General features: G+C 38.3%; 1 protein-coding gene across 3 annotated transcripts in view; it reads right to left on the bottom strand.

The window, feature by feature from the left end:
- The window catches only part of agbl4 (AGBL carboxypeptidase 4), a 432,158-nt gene that overhangs the window by 274,449 nt on the left and 132,973 nt on the right, over positions 1 to 24,736 (bottom strand). For all 3 annotated transcript variants that reach the window (XM_044361590.1, XM_044361591.1, XM_044361592.1), the window contains one exon: positions 1,745 to 1,869. In XM_044361590.1, the coding sequence (XP_044217525.1) occupies positions 1,745 to 1,869 (125 nt within the window). The remainder of the gene's footprint in view (positions 1 to 1,744; positions 1,870 to 24,736) is intronic.

Below are 24,736 nucleotides of genomic sequence, written 5' to 3'. Positions count from 1 at the left end.
AAATATCCTGTTGGCCCAGGCTGCAGGCTGCTGGTGCTGGTCTATCTGGCCCTGGGATCGATCCGGCTCCAAGCCGAGGCCTCCCATTCATCTCAGAGCCATAAAATGTGATTAGTGCTGACTACAGCACTGCAGGGAGATGGGCTGATAGGCCTGATAGCCTCAGATAGGCTGTGTTGGACACACTACAGGAAGACAGCAGCAACAGCATGCTGTGGATTCATCCTCGCCTTATTCTGCCTTTTTCTCTATTGCTCTCTATTTGCTTTTTTCTCACTCTCATCTCTTTCTCCCTCCCTCTCTCTGTTACCCTTTCAGACTGTCTCTCTATACATTATCTATCATTTGTTTGCTCCATATCTAAGCCTGTCAAGCTTGTCTGTGCAAAAATTACATAGTAGCAGCAGTCAGTCTTAATGCCAATATTTTCAGTTTTTCAGTTTTACCTTCTTATCCTGCAAAGTTATATTTAAATGGCAGAACAAGCCACCATCCCCCCAAAAGCCACACTCACTGTTCCCACATACAGTGTATCTCTGTGGCACGTGACCACATCTGTCAGCCAATCACAGAGCTCATAGTTTACTAGTGGCAGAATCAAGCTAGGAGGCTGTAACAAGAAGTGAGGTAGGAAAAAAGAAGATTGCTTCAAATCTGAGGGGGTTCATAGATAATGTTATCAACATATGATCCAACAATAATGCATACTACATAGTTTCACAGCACAAAAAAGACAAGATTGATTTTGACACATCACATGTGTTTATGGTTAATTTGATGCAAGGTCGGATCAAAGAAGGTGTAGCTAATTAAAAATTATGAATTGTGTTGGGTCATCTGTGTTTACCGGCTCTGACTCTGGACTAGTGAATTCCTGAAATGTTATCACACCTGAATATAACGCTATTTCATACTTGTTGAGATCCAATAGCTTCCAGAAAATGTATATTATATTTACCTGAGCGAACTGCTTCTGAACAATAACATTCCAACACAGGATCTCATATCATCCTCAAAATAACTGAACGGCCTCTCCCACATCTTTAAATTGGCTCATTGACAATTAATTATTTCAGGTGATGATTAACAGGAATTTTATTAATCAATTAATCTAATCTAATAAAGGCATCCCGGCTATCTTCACTGGACTGACTGTCCTGCTGGCCACCAAAAGCCCCTTGCTAACTTGTCAGTTTCCTTTCACTCAACACTTATTTTGTATCTAATAACTTTATCAAATGTAATCCAACTACTTATTTTCTGGACATACAGTATGTGATATTATCATTCTACTCAGCAAATGTATTGTATATATTTTTGATGTGGTAGCATTATGATATTAGTGTAAGGACTGAGATTTTTATAGTTATGTATCCTTCTGGCTTTTATTTCCTTATGGTTATCTCGCTAACTGTGCTCCTTATCCAGAGGTTAAGTAAAGTGGAGCTGGATTTGTTTGCTGCGGCTGTAAAAACATTTTCCCAACTTGCACAGCATCACTTTTATTCATAATGCAGCCTTATCAGGCCACACTCATGACATGAGGAAAGAGCTTGGGATTCCAGACACTAACAAGACATTTTGCTTTTACTGATGTGAGAAAACATATTACTTTCTTTGCACCAATTTAGTGCCCTAAAACTATAGGTCTGTGTGTGTTACATTGTATGAGTGGTATGGAATTAGCAAGGAATCCCTCCCCTATGATGGCTGATGACACAATATAAGACCACAGCATGCTAACCTGTGTCTCACGGACGTTCTCCACGGTGAAGTTGAACCACACTCTGAAGCGGGGGTTGCAGGTGTCAGGCCGGATGAAGAGGTCAAACTCAAACTCACTGATGTAGTCAACACGGCCAAGGTTCCCTGCAGAGGCAGTGAAATAGCTTACATTAGCATTAAGTAGAACTGAGCAGTCCACAACACAGAATCACAGTGGTTCATTTCATCTGTTTTCCTTAAACTTTGCCATCAATTGACTCCAAACATTACAGACAGACTGGCAGGCAATCACAAAAAAGGATGATTCTATAACAACACAGCCTCACTTCAAACTGAGGGTCTGCTTTAAAAGACAGAAGTGTTTAATCAATATGTCACAATCAAGTGTCTACTAACAGTGCATCACTGTCATAGTGGTCTCCTGCCAGTTTTTTTTTTTAGTTTTTTATTTTTTTTACTGTATGTATCTACACATTTTCCTACATCGGTAAGCCTCTCAAATATAAACTATTCCCACAGAGAGCAGTAAGTGTGAGGAGCAGAAAGACCAACAGACAGGGTTGCTCCAGCCATCCATATCTGACATACAATATACTATCCACAGCAAAAAGATCCAGATGATCAGTGGAAGTATAATTAATCCAATGGGAACGATTTCCCCACTTGCAATTCTCATAGCTGTCTATAAGATGACTGGTTAGTAGATGATTACATGACAAGCATTCTAAATATAAGCCTTGTCTGTAGCTTCTGATTTATATCTGGACACATATGTAGTAGAGACTCTTGTGGTGCATGCAGAATTAATGACTGTCAGAGTGAGAGCAAAGAGATGGGGAATAAATTGAGATGAGAGTGTGTTAGCCTTCTTGTTGGAGCTGCAAGCAAAAGTGATGAACTGACAGCTTATGTTAACTGAATGCTGCACTTAACCCAATACATGAGACCAGTCAACTCTGTCATTTTAAATGTTGAATTTAGATGCTTCATAAGACCAGCAGCCATTGAAGGGTTAACTTTGTTGGCAAACTAAACAGACCACAAGGCTCAACGTGCCTCACAACTCTACATCAGGGTACTGTTGACCACCTGGTGGCAGGTAGTACCATAACAGCAGCACGCACACACAGACGCAAACACACACAGCTGATTATAGACAGATGGGCTAACTACCACACTGTCAAAGTAGATCCCTCTCCTTCTGCCATCGGACAGAGCTAATCCACTAGTCAGCTTGCAACACACATACACACACACACACACACACACAAAGACATACAAACACACAAACTGCTCTGCTCCACTGAAGCTACCCACAGAAGTGTAATCATTAGTTTATATAGGACTGCAGAAAACTACCAGGTGCTCTGAAATGAAAAAAAACAAGCAGTTTTAAACTTTCTGTTTAAAATGGTATTTTCATTTGCAACACGTATGCAATGAGAAAGAAATTGCAAGAGGTTATTGTGTAACAATAATGACTGATCCGTATTTACATTTGAAGCTCATCCACTAACAGCTTACGCAGCTAATACTAATGGTGAGTGGCGTCTCATTCCAGCACGCTGGTGCCTGGAAAAAAACATCCCTCTCTGCAGAGCGCTACTTGGACTGATTAGGGAGTGGCTGGGTTGGGCTGAAATATATAACTGATGTACCTTATCTATTCATTCATCTAGACTCTGTTAATTCTACATTCAAGCATGCATTTACAACATAGGGGGGATGGGGGTCTGGGGGAGGGAGAGGGAGGCTACAGGTTGATAAATGAAATTTATCATGTCAGAGTTACAATGTGCTGAGGAAAACTGTTTGTCTGTACTGTATGTGTGCGTACATGTTCCTACATGTCTATGAATACATGTCAGAATATGCTCTCTTCCACACATCTTGACAATAATTACATAAAAAAAGTGGGGAAACTATTACATGACCGATTAATCTAACTTTTAGGCAGGCACATTTCAATGAGCATACTATAAGAAAGCCCTTCTAGAGCTCTACGAGTGAAAAAGCTGTAAAAACTAACTTTCCCCTCATTGTTTTCTCTTAAACCAACAAATCACACAGTGAATTCAAAGTCCCGTTTGACCCCTTAAGACAAATATTTCTTAGTGTTTTACAGGACAAATTTGAAAATAATACATATTTAGGATCTTACATTTTTATGTATTGTAATCAAATTTAATGAGAGCTGTGAACCGCAATGTCTTGATATGAGAAATCTGTCTTGATTTTATTACAAAGAGATGATAAATGATAATGCTGAATTTTCATCCATCCCTAGTTTGTTTTGCACAGTGTCTGGTTAGCTAAGAAGTGGCAGGCAGGCAGGCAGGGACTAGCTTTTTGGCTGGTTGGCAATGCAATCCCGAGCCATTGAAAGTAGATAAAGCCAAGAGCAGGCGGAGGGTTGAACCAGACCCAGCTGCAGCTAGCCTAGCGAGCGCTGACAAAGAGAGGAGATAGACAGCAGAGCAGCACCTGTTCCAGGCAGATGTGTCATCAAATCGATCATCTCTCATACCAACATCACAGCTATTCACAGAGCTGACACTGCCAAATACAGCCTATTAGACCAAGTTGATAATGGCCTCCAAAGGTCATCCTTCCCATCAGAGTCTTAATAACGCTATTCAATGATGGAAACACAACCACTCTCTGGGGGCACTTTCTTTATTTATTTGGAGGCATTTTTTTTTTTTAAGATTTAAAGTGAGTAAATGCTTTTAAACCAAGAAATCCACAATGCTGATTTACGAATCTCTACTGTAAAATCTGCCCTAAAAATGATGCTAATCCATTTTCTCCCTGATTTGTATGACTATAGTGTACTCACACAATGAGTGCAGCTATGGTGATGAGCCAGAAGAAGGTTAATAGATGGCCATAAATGCAGTCAGAGATGACGTACGGAAACAAAAATACCCAGTGGAGTCTCCCATTTCTTAAGAACAAAAACTGACTATGACTGTTATCAATGCATTTTCACAAAATCAGGGGTTCTGTTTAAAAAAACAGATGCAGTGACTTCTTTCTAGGTGTAAATTGAGTTTTACTTATACAATTAAGAATGAATTGTGTGTAAATGAAGCTAATGTACCGTGTTTGTCTTTTCTCACCTCACAGGAATTTATCCAAAACAAAACTCTTGAAGAAAAATGTGAGAAAAGACTACCAGGGGGGTCCTTGCGAGGCCCTTTGGCTTCTTGTAGTTACACTTGCTAGAACTGTCAACACTGATGCACACAACAGCAAAACGTGAGTGTGTGTGTACATTTGAGTTCACAATAAACCAATTACATTACATTTCTTTAGAAAGAAACTGAATAATTTCTATTTCTTAATAAATTATTTTCATTCTTTTATATGTTTCTATGGTGTTTCATCTGAAACAGAGAAAAAAAATGGAAACGGCTGCTGCATGGAGGCAGACAGGCAGGTTAGCCAAGCGACGCTAGTAAAAGCCCCTTATACTGTACACCCCCTCCTCTTACGAAGAACACAGGAGTCAAATAAAGCTTTTTGATTGGCACAAAAATATTATTTCCAAATCAAATTAAATTGTGTATTAGAGTGCAAACTGCTTATATTTTAATGAATAATTTTAATGTCCTGTTTTTTAACACTTATACAACAACCTATGTATCTCTAATTGATGTAAACCCCTAAGTAAATAATACTGTATGAATACAATTATGGTACCAATGGTAATGACCAAACTTCTGTAGAGAGGAGACATACAATAGAGACTAAACTAATATCTGTCTGTTTCTGCTTGTGAATACTGTAGCATGGGTAGCAATAGACAGCAGCCATGGGCGGCTGGGTTATTGAGCCCGATGCTGGAAGGCCTGACGTGAGAGATGGCTGCAGCCTCAAGGTTAGAATTACATGTTCAGCCCGCGGAGCAGCAGGGATATGACACGCCATTGATCCCCGTTTTAATTTTATGGTGGCTACCTCCAGATTCAAACGCTTTGGTGGGCTGGTAGTCTGACCCTTTTAATCAATCCCATATCATTTAGTATTTAACTAACATAAATGGCCAACTGCTCTTTCTGAAATGCCCTCTGAAAGCATTAAAGATAAACTAGATAAAGCAAAGATAAGTTATGTTGAGTCTGCGTAATGTTGAAAAGCTTCGCACAGTACACCAGATTTGTCAAGAATTATTTTTGGCTCTTTATGGAACAGACAGACTGTATTAGTGTAAGTGAAGCTAATGAACTACAGACTGAGGGAAGATGAGAAAGAGGAAAAAAGACACATTTTCTGGTCCTTGAAATCTCTTGCATAATTCCTCTTGAGTATCATCTCTCTCCATATTCTTCTTCAGTGGTGTCTTGGCAGGTTATGTTGAATATCAATCTTTGTCCTTGAGGGAAAACTAGTGCAGCGTTTAGACATTAACAAATTGGTTTTCAACGAACAGCTTAGCCCTGGTGGTGCAGCCCAACAAAACACAATTGCTGGTTCTGAACAAGATTTTACACATGACAGCCTCTCCTTGAGGAAAACCCTGAACAAAAATCCCTCTCTCTCTCCCTGTCTTTCTCTATCTTTCTCTGATTCTTCCTCTCCTTCTGTCTCTCTTTTCCTCACTCTCACACATACCCATGAACACAAATGGGGAAAAATAGCAAAAGGTGAAATATTTTTCAAGGGAAGTGGAAACTGCATAACACAATATGTTGCTGAAAACAAAAGCGTCAGTAAAATGAGTATGAAACCTGCATCATTACACAGGGCCATAGGCAAGTAAACAGGGTGCAAACACGACGTGGCCAAGTGGACAGTCAGTCATTCACACATGGGCTCCCAATGTGTGTGTGTGTGTGTGTGTGTGTGTGTGTGTGTGTGTAGGAGAGAGAGAGACAGAGCTGGAGAGGGAGCAGAAGAACCTGGCTAATGTAATCCCATTACGGAGGTACAAGAGGGAGCAGTCACAGCGCTCAGCCCACACAATGGGCCGGCCTGCAGCCTGTAGCTATCCACTGGATGGATGGTTTCTGCCATGCAGATGGATCATCGTACAGCAGCAGCAGTCCTGCCTGCCTCAGGCCTGAAGTGTAACTCACTCACACAGCCAGCCATTACAATGGAAATAGGCAGTTGTTTCAAAATGAAATAGACTGTGTGGTTACAGTGCTTCCTCCTTAGCAGACGTGTGGGCTGTCATGTCCTGAATCTTTTATATTTTCACACACAGCTTGCCACATAAATTAGCTGTTAACTCCATTATTTGTAAAACTGGGAAATATACATTAAGTGTATTTTTATTAGAATTAATGATTCTTACAGAAATTAGTTTTGCTATACCAATTAACTACCCCGAGATGCCTGCAGTGTAGTCAGTGCTGACCAAAAAAAAAAGAAGATGATAACTCTGGGGATTATAAATCAAAATTTACAGACTGAAATACCAAAATTTAAAGGTGACCCCCTCAACCCACGCTCCCCCATCCGTACACAGACGCACAACAACACATTCAATTTCTTTTTGGCATAGGCAAGGCCACAACTGTGTTTAAACACCAGACTAGAGATTAAAAGAGTGCTGTACTGCTGAGGGAGACCAGCCAGGCACCTTTTTAAACTTATTTTTCGCTGTGTTCCATTTCATTATTGGAAAACACATCAGCATCGCCCCCACCCCCCCCCCCCCCCCCCCCACCCCCCACCCCCCCGGCTGCTCTGCGGTGTGAGGAGGATTCCTGGACACAGAAGAGGGGGACTGATAAAGATAGAATTGATTCCAGCCAGCAGCAGAAGCCATAGTGTAGGGGTCTCAGTTTAGACCTGCAGCTAAACGTCTGGTTTTTCTCTGTCTCTGTCTCTCTCTCTATTTCTCTCTCTCCTGCTCGTCTAAAGGCAAGTTGTCACTGAGGCAACATCAATCTCCTGCCTCATGACTTCTTAAAGCCTGCCTTCTCCCCTGATGCCTTATCACTTCATCTGCAGGCAAGATTAAAGAGGTCACCTCCAAGTTTCTACAAACTAACTACCTAACAGGTATACTAAACTGCAGTCTATCTTTTTAAACAGCTTAAAGGACAGGTTTGTGGGGAGCTTTTTTTTAGGTTTTTTAATACAATGCGTACATGCCACATGTAAGTTAAAAGAGTTATGTGTCGCAGTTATCACTACACCTGTCCAGTACTGGCTGTGAAGAGATACTGTACCATTGTGGCACAACTACACTCTAAGAAAAGGGTTGAGTTAGCCAAATGAAGAGAGTATCTTCGTCCTGGAAGTTGTGTGCAGTTTATTATATTTTATCCCAACAACAAATCTACATGTCCAAGACCCACAGTTTGTGGAAAGAAGTGGGAATTTTGAATTATACTAAGAAGACTAACTTTGGGGAGCACAAAGTCTGCAAATTTTAAACGTTATAATTCATTTTTGTATAGAACAAGGACTCTGTTTATAGTTGCTGTACAAATGGATCTGTTCACTGCCAGTATGGGGAGGAGGAATGATTATAACAACCTATAATTCTCACCATATGGTATGTGAATATTGTACTAAGATAGACTTGAAAATATCTGAACCTATCTTTTAGCAGTATGGTCTACTTTGCACCATATGTTCTAAATCAACATACTTTGGATAAGAAGCATTTTCTTTTAAATCTAATATTTAAAAGAATCTTGTCTGATGTCTTATACAGCCACACACACACACAAAAAGCGACCGTGTATTTGTAAACATGTGCAAATTGTTCTGAAAATAATCTTAATATACAACAAAAACAGGATAAGAGCATACAATAAGGGAGGACAATAGGAAAAAATCATATTGTTATGAGTCCATCTATGCACCAGTGAGCTCCTCGTTTCAATATAGATGAGGAAAGCTGGGCCTGAGGACAGCGGTGAGATATGCAGGCAGCCTGCACATATGATGTACAGGCCAGCCTGCACATTCTAAAGAGAACACATTTTCTAGCTAGCCTTTTATAATTGTATTTTTTTTTTCCCCCTTCCACAAGGCCCCTGAGCTACACTGGTATGCTCCATCTGAAGTGGCTGGTGTAGTAATGGGTCATAGTGATGCATTCATACTGGAACTGGCTTAATTGTATTATCAATCTCATCCAGACAGTGCTTTAGCCCCACAGCTCTGGACATGCTACTGTCAGACGCTCTGCATTAGTATAGGGGAGTGAACCATGAGGAATTGCAATCTTCACTTTCATCTGTTTCTCAAGCCTAAAACGGTGGGTTAGCTGGTTAGATGATGTTTTCATCAGAATCTGGGCAGCATCGTCTCTCTGTCACCTTTCTTTCTCTCTGTCTGTCTACTCATCTGTCTCTCACTCTCTCTCTTTCTATCTTTTGCTTTTGTGTGTGTGTGTGTGTGTGTGTCCTATGTGTTAGTGGCCGCTGAGTAAATACAAGTCGTTTCCAATTTCATGCTATCTTTTAACAAGTTAATTATGTGGAGCCCTACAAAGACTGAGGACAGACAGAGGAGGTGGCGGCACTGGCAGAGGGACAACTGCTCGGGTCTGCTCTTTGTTGTTCTATCTTGTTTTGTGTCTTCTTCTCCAAGCGCTCTCTCCCTCATCTCTCTTTTCTCTTCTCCTCTTCTTATATTCTCTTGGTGTGACTCCATCCTTCTATTCCTCTCTTCCTCAGTAGTAATCTTTCCAGCGGCTCCAGTGGTGGAGGAGAGTTTAGAGATAAAAGCGTAGGGAGAGCTGAGGAGTCCTTGGCAAGCCTAAGGCAAGGAGAAGGTCAACAGGCCTGCTAAGAAGGGCTGTTATCATCTTGGTAACATGTTATCGGAGAGCCCGCAGTAGTGTTTATTTACAGTTATTGCTCCCTCTGGGTGCACACTTCAACGCCTGGGGCTGATTGCTCTGTAATGAGTTCAGGAACACAGGGAGCCGATGCAAGAAAAGAAGAGAAACAAGGGAGGCAAGAAATCACTGGCCAATAACCAATAGGTCAGCAAGAAAAAAACAGGGATGAACAAAAAACACTGGTCATTGGAAATGCAGGAAGACCAGACAAAAAGCAAGTGTATTCTTCTAACAAGACAGTTTTTCTTTCCAGTGCCTATGTCCTGCCATTCAAGAGCAAACAAATCACCCTAAATTGGACAGCATTTCTTCAAATGAGGTACAGGCCAGTTAATCCAGTACAGCAGTAAATGGCTCTTGACCTAGTCGGCTGTGTTTGTTGTAAGGAAGTAGCACTGCTCAGACTTAAAACACTTGATTTCCATCTCTAATGTCCAGAATCCCTCTTGTAATTTACTTTGCCGGAGGTGCTTTTCTGCATTTATTTGCTCGACCAGTCCAGTATTGTGTGTGCTAATCGGATTGGTCCATATTTAACAGGCTGAAAGGTGAAGTGGCCAGAGTGAATCCAAGAGTTGGGCAAATCAGGAGAGAGGATGTCTGTAAATCCCAGGGTGGGTTTTTCAACAGTTAGGAGCAATGCAGAGGAAATCTCTCATTGTGGAACAGCTTTTCAATCTAGGGAATTACACTAAGTGCTGCTACTGTCAATGCAATGCCAGCTTTTCAGAAAGAAAAAAATGAAAGAGCAGGAAAAGCCAGTACTGAATGCCATTCAAAAGGCTTGGCATAAGATCAAGGAGTTTTTCAGCAATAATTTTGCCAGGCACTGCACCCAAGCCTCGTGCAATTAAGAGAAATTAAGCAACATAGCAATAAACATATATATATATATATATATATATATGACAAAGTCATAAAGTACAAATTTAAATCACTTTTTTTTCTAGAATATATCATAAAAGCAAATCCATCCAATGACAAACTAATCCCTTTTTATACCATCGGATATGGGAGATTAAGAGACATAATTTGGTAATTCAATTTAGACATAATTCATCAGAGAAGAAGAGCACAGGGAGCTTTTTGAGATGAAGTTTTTCCATCGCAGCAGGAGGTTCGATATGATGCCAAGTTCATGATGTAGAGGAGATAACTGAATTGGCTGCATTTAGGAAGACATGACTCCAACCATCTTTGGATCTTAGAATCTCTGCATTACACGTTGTGGGTTATAGTCATAAGAAGAAGAAGGTGGAACAGAGTCCTCAAGAACTGAAACACTGAGAAACAACCGCAACAGTCAATAGTTGTGAAATCAATGGAGTGAAGTTGTTAAAGAGAGATTCAAGCTGGAGTTAGACATAGCCCACTTTCAGTTTGTCATTGTTTCTAACACCATGATAACATATATCACAGAAAAGACTCTTTAGCCAATTTTTATTCTGTTTTTGTTTTAGTACTTCCTCTCTTTTTTTACTTCCAGTTTGAGAATGAATGGCTATATCTGCTCAAGTAGCTTGTGTACAAATTTCCCCCATTGCAATTTTAAACAACAAAATGAAAAAACACTGACCTATCCTTCTCTTTTGGTGGACAGTTTGAAAAGTATTGCGTGGAGTGGGGGGGCCGAAACTTATATTTAATTTAATTTTATAAAAAAGCAAAACCCTTCCGAACTGCAACACCCTCCCACCACGATCTCAAAGCAATATTTTTATGGCTAACATAACAAAATGGTGAAAAATACAGCCACTCTCCGATTTTAAATAAAAAGCTGTTAAATAAGCGGTTATTAAAGCCACAAAATGAGCACACATGCATATATATGAATTCCAAATAATAAAGATAAAAATGACTTAGATCAGATGATGTTGTTGCCTGATATGTATAAGATCTGTTGTCTGTCTGTCCATCATAAATAAACCAATTTTAGGCACATAGCCAGGTGTGTTGGAGACTATGTTGTGTCAGGTGTGCCAAACAGTGCGCTGTTAAATATTAAAACATATATTAGTTACTGTTGATAAATGGTTAGAGGGAGAGAGACAGCTGTGTTTATCATGCACTCTCACTGTAAGCTCTTTTTTTGTGCACTCGATATTCAGGCATAAACAACCTTGTAAATGTCTGTAAATGACTTAGTAATAATTAAACATCTGAGGAAGGACAGATGATAAGTGTGTGAGTTCAGATCACTCATGGACAGTAAGACTCATAAATAAACATTCCAAACTGTCCATGGTCAGTTTAAATTAAATTTCATTTAAATAAGTAGAAAAAGTTGGGAATGAGTGATGCTGAATTACTGTTTATCATATGCATTAACTGTATAAGACATTTTACATTCAGCAATGCTGTAGGTGAGTGAAAAATGACGTGCTGTGTGGAGAAATACTGTAACATTCAACCATTAACAACTATAAAGATTCTTAAAACTGACATATTGGTTCTGTACAGTAGTTGATTTTGATGAGAAAAATAAAGCTCTGATACAGAGACATACAGTATATGACCTATATGAGCCATGGCACACAGAAAAGCCATCTTTTTGATATAACTTTTTTTTTTTTCAATAAATCTCACAAGGAAAGGCTGAATGAAATATAAATCCAGGATGAGAAAAAATTAAGACCCTCCCCAGCTCTCCTAAAAAAGTCACACTGCACTGTACAAAAGTTGCTGAATTAATCCAAAATCAAAATTTAAACCTGAATTAATTCATATCGTAAACTGTCTCAAACAAATTCTAAAAAACATTAGCACAGACAAGAACTTTAAACTCATTTATGTGGGATTTGCAGTTATCTCCATATGTTTTATCTGCTTGGCAAGTCTCAATTTTTAAAAAGCTCATTTTAATTGTTTGCACTAAAGGTTTGAGAGATTCTAGCCTATCTGAGTGCTTCTTCACTCAGTATCATAACATTGCTAAGTCTGATTACATGCCCACATAACTCTCCTTTTCCAAAATGCACTGTTATGTAACTCACCAATGAATCTTTCTCATTCAAAGTTTTATTCTGAACCACCATGAGTGGATAACAGCTTTTTAAAGAAAAATACAGTTTACATATATTTCAAAATGAGTCTAAAGCATCTGAGTGCCTCTCAAAACTAGAATACACACAATTTTGGGTCTTCTAATAACTAGAGCACATTTTATCATGTTCACTATTAAGTGCTGTTTGAAATGTCCACGGAAAAGAAATCCTAATAACACTATTCGCCCTTGAGGAGTGAATTTCAATACTGTTTACTTTGAGCAGCGGACCTACAAGATAGCTGCCTGAATTCAGCCAAAAATATATTCTATCAAAATTCTGCTCCAGTCAGTATTTCACCCTTCACTGTATAAGCATATTCTGTACATGAATTTGTGTTATCAAACAAACCCTGGCACATCAATGAAGCTCATCTCAGAGAGAGGTTTTCTAAATAAATCAGCAGAATAAACACAGGCAGCTTGAAAAACATGAACTGGTAAAGCATTACAAATCCTTGCCATTTTCCCAAACTGTACAGTCTTGCCTGGGATGAAAAATGAGACGTCTGCTCTAAAACTGTGTTTATGGCGTCAGGAATTGCTTGGAAATGAATTACTGGATGAATCACTGGGGCCTTGTGCGCGAGCACCACTTGTGCAATGCAGAAATCTGGTTGCAGTAATTTTCACTCACGACACACTTGTATCATCATGCTAGAGGCAGGCCCAGAGCCAATGAATAGTGATGTTCCAAAGTACATTCAAAACACAAATAGCCCAAAGCTGGAATTTAAAAACAATAACAAAGTTCAACCTGTTTGTGTCACACCACTTCCTTCAATACGAATTAAGTAAAAACAACACCAATTTTTATGTTACAAATGGGCTTTTTCTTATAATATAAAGTATCTGAACATTCTTCCCCTCAACCTTTCCAAATCTCACAGCCACACATTGTGTACAGTTGATAATCAAATCCTTTCATTACTCAAAATTTCCAAAACAGCTTGCTGCTGCTAGCATTTGGTGACATTTCGAAAAGATGAGGTTCTGGCTGGGCCTCCTATGTATACCTCATATCAGAGCCATCAACAATTAACTTACAAAACACTGACGTTGTTTGTACTACTTTCTGGCAGATGAGGCATCTCCAACCACCGCAACTGAGCCAATGTGTTCACTGAGCGATTAGACATGACCAAATGCAACAGGCCCGAATGTCAGACAGGATTATCGCTCTGTTTCATTTGCTCTGCATTTCATGCAACCCCACTGATATCACTTCTCACCTCCTATGGTAAGACACTCTGTCAAGCCACCATGAAGCCATGTGATAAAGTCACATAGTTAATCTATATGCGTGAGTGTTAAGTTATAATTTCTCAGATCGACCACCTTGGGAGTGTTCTGCTCAGACACCTAAATTAGTACAGAAAAGAAATAAATTTACACATCCAGCGGACAACATTGACATTCATTTGGAGTTGTGCATGTGTCTTCCTGATGAACATCAGTCCAATATTCATTCATTCATTAACTGTACTGTAGATCTGTTTCGCTCTCCACCAACAGCTAAGGGAAATATCTGGCCCTTTAGCTGCCACAGTAAATGCTCAATTATGTTCACAAGCTAGTCACTAACTTTTATTTGGTGCTGGGCAAGTAGTGTACAGTGGATTTTTAGAGCTTTTTTGTCAAAAACAGCTGGCTCCTGCTGATGAGAGCCATGAGACTGAACCAGAACAGTAAAGTTGCGGGTCAGAAAACCAAAACAATGAGCTGAAAAACAGTAAACACTTGTAGAGCTGAGGGGACCTGTAGAGTATAGGTTTGCCACTAAGGTCGCATACAAGTAGTCATGTGATCCATTCGTAATAAAAAAAAATTATTATACCTGCTTTGACTGATCATTTTAGACACTGAATGTGTGTGTTTGCGCCTGGTAACACGCCTGTTGGGAAGCCTCCCTCAGGGTCAAGCCAATATAACACACCCCAACTCACATTGCATGAGAAGGCACAAAAAGGGGAATAAAACTGACAAAATATGCCCGTAGAAAGCCACAGATAGGATATGACAATAATAAAAAAAAACACAATAATAATAAAGAGTAATCTCTTATGGATACAAATGGCCAATAAATAGCATAAATCAAAAGCAATGGTCTTGCCAACAGTCCCTAGACAACTCAAATTTATCTCCATACTCTGCTCCTGACTTAAAAGAAAGAGAGAGGAGAGAAAACTGCTAAAAGGGAAAACTGGAGAGGCCATTTAGTGATTTGAGCAGTGAAGCTTCTCCGCTGCCAAGGACATGTAAGAGAGACAGAGAGACTGCGAGTGCCTCTCAATACATCAGATGTCAGGAGTGCTCCCTCCCACTCAGACGAATGGATCTTCTTTTGGAAAGCCCATAAGAGTTAGAGCAATCTAAGGTCGGTGAGCTACACAAAAAACAAAGTAAAAGTCAAAAATCGAACAATCAAAAGGCCTTATCACTGAAAACTGCGAAATACTAAGTAGAATCTTTGTGTGGGGAGGTAAGTGTCAAAAATGTCTAAATTACATTCATATTGACAAAAGGAAAATATTGCATCGACAAAAAATATCTATTTTCATCCTTGGGCTGCCTCTTTTTCTTTGTTTTTTCATCAGAGAGGGAGGCGAGGCGAGGCAGAGAAATGTACTGCGGCAAGCTCAGGCCTCTCGAAGCCACTCGTTTTGAGCATCTGGCTTGATTGTAAAAACGTTTCCCTCTTCTTTAATCAATGGAAACTCAACTATCCTGATTCATGGGGCACTCTGGAGTATATAAATATCTTCTGACAAGCTTGACTGCGTTCTCCCCCTGCCAGCTCCAGACCACCAGCCTGCCACCCTCCTAGTGTTCACAATATTCAACTCCTCTTTACTTCCTTATTTCTTTTCCTTTTCCCAACCATCTGTCTGTTTTTATCTCTCTGTCTTATATATAAGCTCTCTAAAGTTTGCTTTGGCTAAGACTCTAATCAGTCATTCTTTAGAGGGACTGCACAACTGCAACATGACAATTTCTGGCAGAAGATAAGGCCGGACAGATTAAATACAATGTTCAGTGTTGGAAAATTTAAGGAAAAAGGCAAAAAGGGAAAACAATGAAACCTTCATCAGCAGTGAACAGTGGAAATATTTTTCTTCAACATTTATCCTCATTATCTTCTGGCAGCCTTTTTTGTTTAATTTTTTTCCCTTATCTCAACAATAGAGAAAAGATTTCTTCATCAATTTCCATTACTGAGGGGTGATTAAAAATCTGCAAAGCAAATCCATGAAGTGCTTGAGATTCAATACATGCTATAATGCTATATTAAATCAGACACAGTGTTGTCATGAAGCATAGTCACAGGCACTGCCTTACTTTTGATAAGGCGCTGTCCAGTGAAAACTATGTATCTCCATATCCGGTCATGTATAATTTTTCAAATAAACTGAAGAATTGTGTTCTTTTATGGGTTGAGAACAATATCCTACTTCTTAAGCTACATAAACCATGTAAAACCCAATTGGATTATGATAAAAATGCACAGTCACACACCTGAAACCAGGGCTGTTTTCCCAGCTTATGAAAAGTTGATGTTATCAGAATCATCAGAGAAGGAAGCATCCATAGAGATGTAAACACGTCGATGTAAATCACAGTTTTACTGAAAAAGGGAAAAATTGTTATTTATGCTCAAGTTACCATCCTGTGTCTCTACTTAATGGAGACATAAAACTGTATGTCAAGGCGCCTGGTCTGCATCTAGAGTCAGTACTGCCTAATTTATCTATAAGACTTTGTTTAACAAAGATTTGCATCAGACAACTTCAGACAGCTTTTACATGTTATAGATGCGGTGTCTAAAATACTGTCCCCATGTGCAATGCTGTCTCTTGATGCTTTAAACTTGGATGGATTTAAACTTACTGTTTTATGTTTGAACAACCTGACCTATTGGATGGTACTCTTGGACCTTTAGCTTCTTACAGTTGATCTTTTGTTAAGAATCTTGGTGTGATTTTTGACGGCTCCTTCAAATCTGATAAACAGATTAATTCAGTTGTCAAAACTAGTTTTTTTCAGTTAAGACTTTGAGGCAAGGCAAACACCTTTCTCTCTCTCAAAGATTTTGAGAGAGTTATTCATGCTTTTATTACCTTTCGGCTAGACTATTGTAATTCTTTGTATGTGGGTGTAGAGCAGTCGTCTCTTCGTCATCTGCAGTCAGTACAAAATGCAGGCACTCGTCTTCTAAGTGGTTAAAGAAAGCGTGATCACATAACACTAGTATTGGCCTCTCTCCAGTGGCTTCCTGTCCATTTTAGGATTGATTTTAAGGTTTTATTGCTTGTTTTCAAGGTTTTAAATGAGCCGGCGCCACCTTATCCAGCAGAACTCCTGCATCATCATACTCCAGTTAGAGCCCCGAGGTTGACCAACGAGATGCTCTTGGATGTTTCGAGATCCAGGCACAAAAATAGCCATGTGCCACGGTCCTTGCCAGCAGCACTAAAAATCATCTATAAGTTTAATACTATCTCAGGTTACAAGATAAATTTGAATACATTTATAAATTAATAAATTGTATTTATTATTTATTTACTCCCTCTGAACCCAGTTATAACCTGACCTTTATAACAAAGACTCCACAGTTTTTCTGACATTTTTAATTAATGCAACCTCAGCATTTTTTAAGATCTTAAATGAACTTTTAATGCGCCAAGCACCTCCTTCTTTTATGTACCTACAGCCACAAACAGCAAAGTGTACCTGTTTTGTCCCTTCGAATCAACCCTTGTCACTTCATCATTTGTTGCATTTAATGACTGTTGTAAATTCAAAACTTGGTTTTGTCTCTTGCCTGTATAAAGAAATAAAAGACAAAGTGAATAGACCTGTAGGTTCTGTTGCTATATGGAATGTTGATCTAAAAGACTATGATCTGAATGTAAACTGTCAGTATTGTCAGTATGAAATAACATTACTTTTTTCCCACAGTTATAATAATTAATGACTGAACTATAAATTAATCCTAAGGTCTTACTTAACACACAGAAAAAGATGCAAATTAAGAATAACTCAAATCCTGTATGCACCTCATGTGTTCAAAAATCAGAATACATGCATATAATGTGGGAATGCTCAAAAGTGTACTGGTTTTGGATTCAAATTGCTTCCATCCTCTCGATATATTGGATAGTTCTGTACCCTGTCTTCCACAAAACATATTACTAAATGATGAATCAACCCTAAGCCTATCTGTACATAGGACAAGAGTCTTGCAGGATTATCAGCACAAATAAAACTTCTGGTAATGAAATGAAAACCTCTCTATAATATTGGCATATTCCAATGGAAGCTGTGATTTGACAAAGTCTTGTCATTTATCTGTAATCTGCTGTTGTAGCACCTGTGTGGGTGGACTGTGGATTCCAAGATCCCATCAGACAACTGTTATGAATATAGTAAATATGACTGTATGTATATTGTAAGCTTGGCAGCTACAGCAAACCCTCTATTAGGTATTTGTTTTGTTTGAAACACATAATTTAATAATGCTTGCATTTTTTTCTTATGTTTTTTTTAATGTGTTTACTTATTTATTCTTTTTTTCTGCAGCCAAAGGGTACAGGGTATATTTAATTTTGGAGTCAATGTTCCTTGCATGAGTGCACCCAGCCTCTTTTTTGTTATATCCCTATACCTTCACCAAACTAAATGGGGAAAAAGCAATTTAAAAAAAGTTGTCTCACAAAAAAAGTTGATGTTTTAAAGATCAATTGTTTCCTCAGAACACCAACAATACTCTGATGAACATCTGGCCATGGATGAGTGTTTTTAATTACTAGTTTATGGTGAGTCAGATTTTACACAACATAATTAACCATGGTCACACTAACAATAATGAATAATCTTTAAATAAAACTGTCTCTAAACAGACAAACTTCACATTGTATTTTGTTAATAAAAATACCCTGTGAAGGTGACAGTGAGTGAATCAGAATGAGTGATGATGATAACATCTGATGACATGTGAGAGAAGATTTGTTATGTTGACATGAGTAGGTTAGATAAGACATCCATAAGATGTGAATTTGTGAATATTGCTCACCCAGATCTATTGCTATACTGTACAAGAACACATCACCTATTTTATGTACAGCTCAAAAGGCCTTGACTATTTGGGTCCTAACAGACAGAAATACCACTATGTGCATTTCTGTTCTTCAGTCTGCCATATAAGTTGGATTGTATTGACTGAATTGATTGTAAAGCCAGATGAGTCTATGAGTTGTGCTTATCAATGGACCCCATTAAACACTTGTCACCCCTGGGGAATTTCTTTGACCATGCAAGTCATTGTCAGCAGATAGCAGTCTGACTAATCAATGAGTGCTTAATTACATCTGGTGCACGGTCCAGAGGTGCAGTAAAACAATATGCCCGCACTGTCAGTGTCATCCTTTGTAGAGACAGATGGTACTTTAGTCAGCGACATTGTGAGGATGCATTCACAAAAGAATTTGGGACTTAGCTGAAAATGTCAACAGTTGGAGTATGTGACGAAACAAATGTGACAAGACAAGATAAGAATGTCATTTAGATTTCACTCTAAAAAACAATTAGGGCTCTCTTATCGCTTTCAGGAATCTTTGCCTCTTGACACAATACACTACAATAGGCCAAGACTTAATGTTTACAGATTAACAAAGTCTTGAATTCTCTACTGTGATTTTGCAGTCTTAAGTGGCATAAAGAGATGATCTCAACAAGTAAAGCTATTTAAATATGGGGGTTCATATGTGAAAATGTGCATATTCCTCACACCATCCAATCAACTAAAGCAATCAGTAAGGTTTGTAACAACGTCTTGAGGGAATAAATAATCGTAAATTGGCATAATGTTGAACTTTTACTTAAGACTGCATTGTCAAGGTCGTCACCATACTGTATGTTATCTTCAGGCAATGAAGTCAAAAAAGGCTTTTAATGGTTTAGAATGACTGTCAGAGGACCTGTTGGCTGAGCCACCTACTGTATCTGTAGGCCATCACTGGCTTGATCAGCATAGGGCTGACAATAAAGTGAATTAAGCCTCATCTAAATGTAAATGAGTTTTTATACCTTTGGCAAACAGCTTACATAACAAGTGTCTATTTTAATAAACCAATTAGATTTTATTCTGTGCTATACTAACACAACAAAATAAAATCTGTTTCATGAAAATGTACATGGGATGCAGATAGCTGTCGACCTAAGGAAGGAAAGAGAGCTCGACACAAAACCTCACTGAGTTATAGGTCTGCATAAATTTCAAATGAAAACGTCTGCTTGAAATACCGTGTTTCAGCAATTCAATCTGGTTTGAGAGGAGCAAAATAGACATAGGCTGTCATGGAAGACCATTTCAATAGCTTTGAAAAATATACATGCCTGTGCAACATGCAATGCATGTGGCAGGAACTTACACAGTAGTCTCCAATTTCCTTCCTGTCATTGACATCATACTGAATGTATGAAAAACAGCGGCTCATTTTATAAGCCTTACTGATATGTTTCAATATTTAATATACTAAATCTACTGTAAACACAATATAGCATGCTCCTGGTTAGGTGAACCTAGAAATCTTATGTTGTTTAAAATCCTCTACCTATAATAAGACTTGGTGAGTTAACAGACCCAGTTTTTTTCTACAGTTTAGATGTAGCTGGTTGCTCTGGCAAACATCACATTCAAGGTTTTAGCCATGCTAGCGGCTGGCTCTAGGGATGTTAATGTCGGTCAGTTGGTCAGACCACCACTTTGGTCCAGACTGAAATATTGTGACAACTATTTGATGGATTACTGTGAAATTTTGCTCAGACATTCATGGTCCCAGAGGGTGAATCCTACTGACTTTGGTGAACACCTGACATTTCCTCTAGCGCCACCATGAAAGCTGGCATTTATGCTTCAGAGTGAAATATTTTGACAACTGTCAAATGGATTGCTATGAAATTTACAACAGATATGACTCCCTAAAGGAAGGACGTTTCTTCTAGCACCACCATGAGGTTGACGTTTTAGCTCTTTATTGAAACATTCTAACAACTATTGGATAGATTGCTGTGAAATGTCTCCACACATTCAAGATCACCAGATGATGAATCTTTGATCTCCTGACTGGTCATCTAACGCTATCACAGGGTTAAAATTTTGTACAATACTTTGCTATATGACCAAATATGTGCCAAATTAATGGCATTCCCATCAGCCTCATCTGTATTTTCTGTTCAGTGCTAATTAGAAAATGTTTGTTTACAAACACACTAAACCAAGATGGTGAACATGGTAAGCATTATACCTGCTATACATCAACACGCTACCATTATCATTGTCAGCATGTTAGCACGCCGATGTGTGTGTTTAGCTCAATTACAGCCTCACAGATCCACTAGCATGACTGCAGACTCTTAGTCTCGTTATCCAAGGACTGTCCTGCAAATAACTAGTTCTATGTCATGTTTAATGTAAAGTGCAACAACGCCGATTATTCAGAACTACTATGAATACTCAAATAAATCTCCTAATACAACTTCCACTCAACAGACATTCATGTGTTCTACCAATATTGGACTATTTCTGTTTCTAACATTAAAATAAGCAGTTTTTTTTTCATTAAAAAGAAATAACAATGAAAATAAAGAAAATGTTAATAAGAATAAAAAAGAACAGAGTATTTCAATCATGTCACAAATACAAAGCCATTCAGAACTGAATAATTAGATCACACTGATTAAATGTATTGTTTGTTAATAAGTAAGCAGCGACTTTAGGGAAGGGAAATCAACAGTGAAGGAAAATATAAGTACTATTTTGCTTTGTAAAAAATTCTGCTCATATTATGCCAACATTACTTAATCATTTGATAAAAATAGTGGGGTTTTATTCATTGTTCTCTTAGGTTTGATACAATCCACATAAATTACATAAAATTGTTTTTTATGAAGAATTTCAGCTTTTTATTTCATTCAATGACAATAAATGATACACATTGCATTCTTCAATATCCTAAACAAAACATTTTATAGTACAGTTACCTTAAAAGATAAAACTCATTCTGTATATTTTACAAAGGCAGTGTATTCAATCATATATGGCAAAATTATCACTGTATTGAACATATGGATGATCAGCAGAGAAGTAGATTATGCTGCAGGAGTGTTTGGGGAGTTTGGAGTATTACTTTAGGAAAAAATAACTTAAATGAACATGTTTGCAATAATCAGAAGATGATAGCTGCTTGGTACAAGTTAGCCAGAAATACACATATAGTATACTGTAAAATAACTAATATAAACTAAAACCAAGACTCACTTTAAAGTAAGACTGACAAAATCAGTGATCTTAAAATGACACAGAAACAAGACAATTGTTTGATATTAGCTGACAAACATCAATTCATGCCCCATTCTAACTTTAGTAATGCATTTACTGGAAAGATATTAATATCAATACCATAAATCATTCAGGAGATACATCTGGAGCCAGAGACACTGGTATGTTAGCTGATCTCAGTGTGGGAGGTCACTGCCCATTAATCAATGTCTAAGCTCCTCGGGCCATGTCATCTGGGAAAAAAGCTAATTTATAAAAAGGGCAATCACTACACCGATATCTCAGCACAATCCTCCTAATGTAACATGTTTAGATCTTTACATACCACTACTATATTTATGCACTCACCTTCACATGCCTCTTGTTTACAGAGTACAAAACTGTGGATTAGGTTCCCTATTTCCTCATCCATCCCTTTGCACGATTGTTTTTCATCTTTTGGATGAATGAGTAAAGTAGGACATGTGACAGCTACAACAAAACCGTACCTATTTATGTGTGATCAGCTGACCTCTAGCTCTTTGAAAATCAAGCGTATCAGAAACAATACATTAGTAATAATCATCTTTGAAGAACAACATTGACAATGACACCAAGGCCAGACATCAAAAAGTAAACAGAGTGAAGTTAAAGCTTATCTCAGCCTGCAGAAACTAAAATGGGCTTGTCTGTGGAAATATGAAATCTGAGTGCCGTCTGAACCTAATCTCCACACAGAGATTCAGTCCCAGAGAGGCCTGCTGATTCCGTGATTTACTCTGCCTACTTGTGTGCTTGAGTGTGTGCCTGTGTGTGGGTATAACCAACTGACCTTGTCAGTGGTGAAAAAATACTTTATTTTAATTGTCGTGCTATTCAGCTTTCAGAAATAGTGACAAACAAAGAACATTCATAAAGGACACTGGAGAATATTAACTTCGTCTTACTGTATGACTAGTTCCAACAAAAGAGATGGACAAGGTAACAGGTCAATCACCCTTTCAGGTGTGTGTAATATATTTCTCTTTTTAACCACACTGGTGCCATGACTCTACATCAACACTATACTGTACTGTACTATACTGTACATGCTCAGACACAGTAAAGCCACATACATATACTTATATACATACATTTACTGTATATACATTAAGTTACACATAACAGCACAGTGGAAAGCTGCAGCAAGAAAATAACTCCCTGACACCTGCTCTAAAGCCCCTGCGCTGACTTCTAGTTATTCATCATAAAGATTTTAAGATCTTAGCACTTGTCTATAAATCTTTATATGAACTCGTCCCTGACAGTACTGTTGCCAAGATATGTCATGTCCCTGACAGAACTCTCGGATCCACAGACTCACATTTGGTTGCTAAAAACTCAGAAAATTGCTGAAGCTGCCTTTTGTATATAAATAAATCTAATATTATTATTATTATCATTATTATTATTATTGTTATTATTATTCATTATTATTGTTGCTGTTATTGCTTAGATTACTAGACGTAGTGGTGGTAGTATTAGTTGGGGTTTATGTCTTCATTTGAAAATGTTAATGGAGATGGTCGTCCTGATGACTGGTGAAAATGGATGAGCATGTCAAAGATACAAAACCTGGTGTGAGAAAGCTCTACTTCCAGCTGATTTCTTGTTTATTCTCAGACTATATAAATACGCCACATCTAATAAACAAGGATTGTGGGCTGGAACATATACTCTGATAAGGTTGGATAAATTAGTGGTTCTCAAACTTTTTCACATCAAGGACCCCTATACTGACACAAATTACACCACGGACCCCCCAGTCACCTAAGATTTTAGATTTTAGATGTTTTATTACAGAAGGGGAATGAAAACCATGACCAAAATAGTCATACATTCTATTATTGTGTTACCTATGGATGGAATTATAGTGAAAAACATTATTCCCCTTTTTGCTGGGGACCCCCTGGAACCCCCCTAAGGACCCGTAGGGGTCCCCGGACCCCACTTTGCAAACCACTGAAATAAATAACATGGAGCTAATCCATGCAAATATATAAAATTCAAAAGGATCTTAAAAACAGATTTGAATAGACAACCAATGCAGTGAGCCTAGAATCTGTGCACTGTGGTCAAACATATTAGATTTTCCTGTAATGAGAATTCTAGCTGCGTTATTTTGAACAAGCTGGAGGTGTTTGATGGAAACTTTAGGCCAGAGTAGGTGGCATTAAAATAATCCAGTTTTGATTGAACAAAAGAGTGTGTCAGAGTTTCTGTATCAGCGACTAAAAGGATGAGATGGACCTTAGATGTGGAGGAGTGCTGTTTTTGTAATATGAGACGCATCACACAGAGAAAACAGATGCTGCAAAATTGTACATCAATCAAGATTATTGGTAATGTGTGAAAATAACTATGTGTCCAACTGAGGGAACAGTTAAGGTATCAGTCTTATTGTACTGGAGGGGACAAGAACATGGTGCTACTTTCTTGTACATATTACAAGGGCTACAGAGCAAACTAATCATCACATTCAAAGTTTTTCAAGAATGTTTCCTAGAACATTTTGGTCAAAATTGTTATTTTCCATTTTTTTCTCGTGTTTTCAAAGATGTATGGGAAACCTTGCAGTTAGGTTAAATGATGTGTTAATGATGTGCTGGTTAATGGTGTGTTTTTGATGTGATTTGATTTTGTGACTGACAAAAGGCATCAGATCTATAAAATCCACCATACTGTCTGTAAAATATCCACCTCTTTAGTACCATGGTGTGTATGTGTGTGTCTGCTGTCTCAAGTTGCGGACAAGCCCTTACAAAATCTTGCACTGGACCATAGCACTTACACTCAA

Source organism: Thunnus albacares, chromosome 9, assembly GCF_914725855.1.
Source record: "Thunnus albacares chromosome 9, fThuAlb1.1, whole genome shotgun sequence".
In the NCBI taxonomy this organism is placed as follows: domain Eukaryota; kingdom Metazoa; phylum Chordata; class Actinopteri; order Scombriformes; family Scombridae; genus Thunnus; species Thunnus albacares.
The sequence above is the reverse complement of the archived record's forward strand: the minus strand, read 5'-3'. Positions and strand labels throughout refer to the sequence as shown.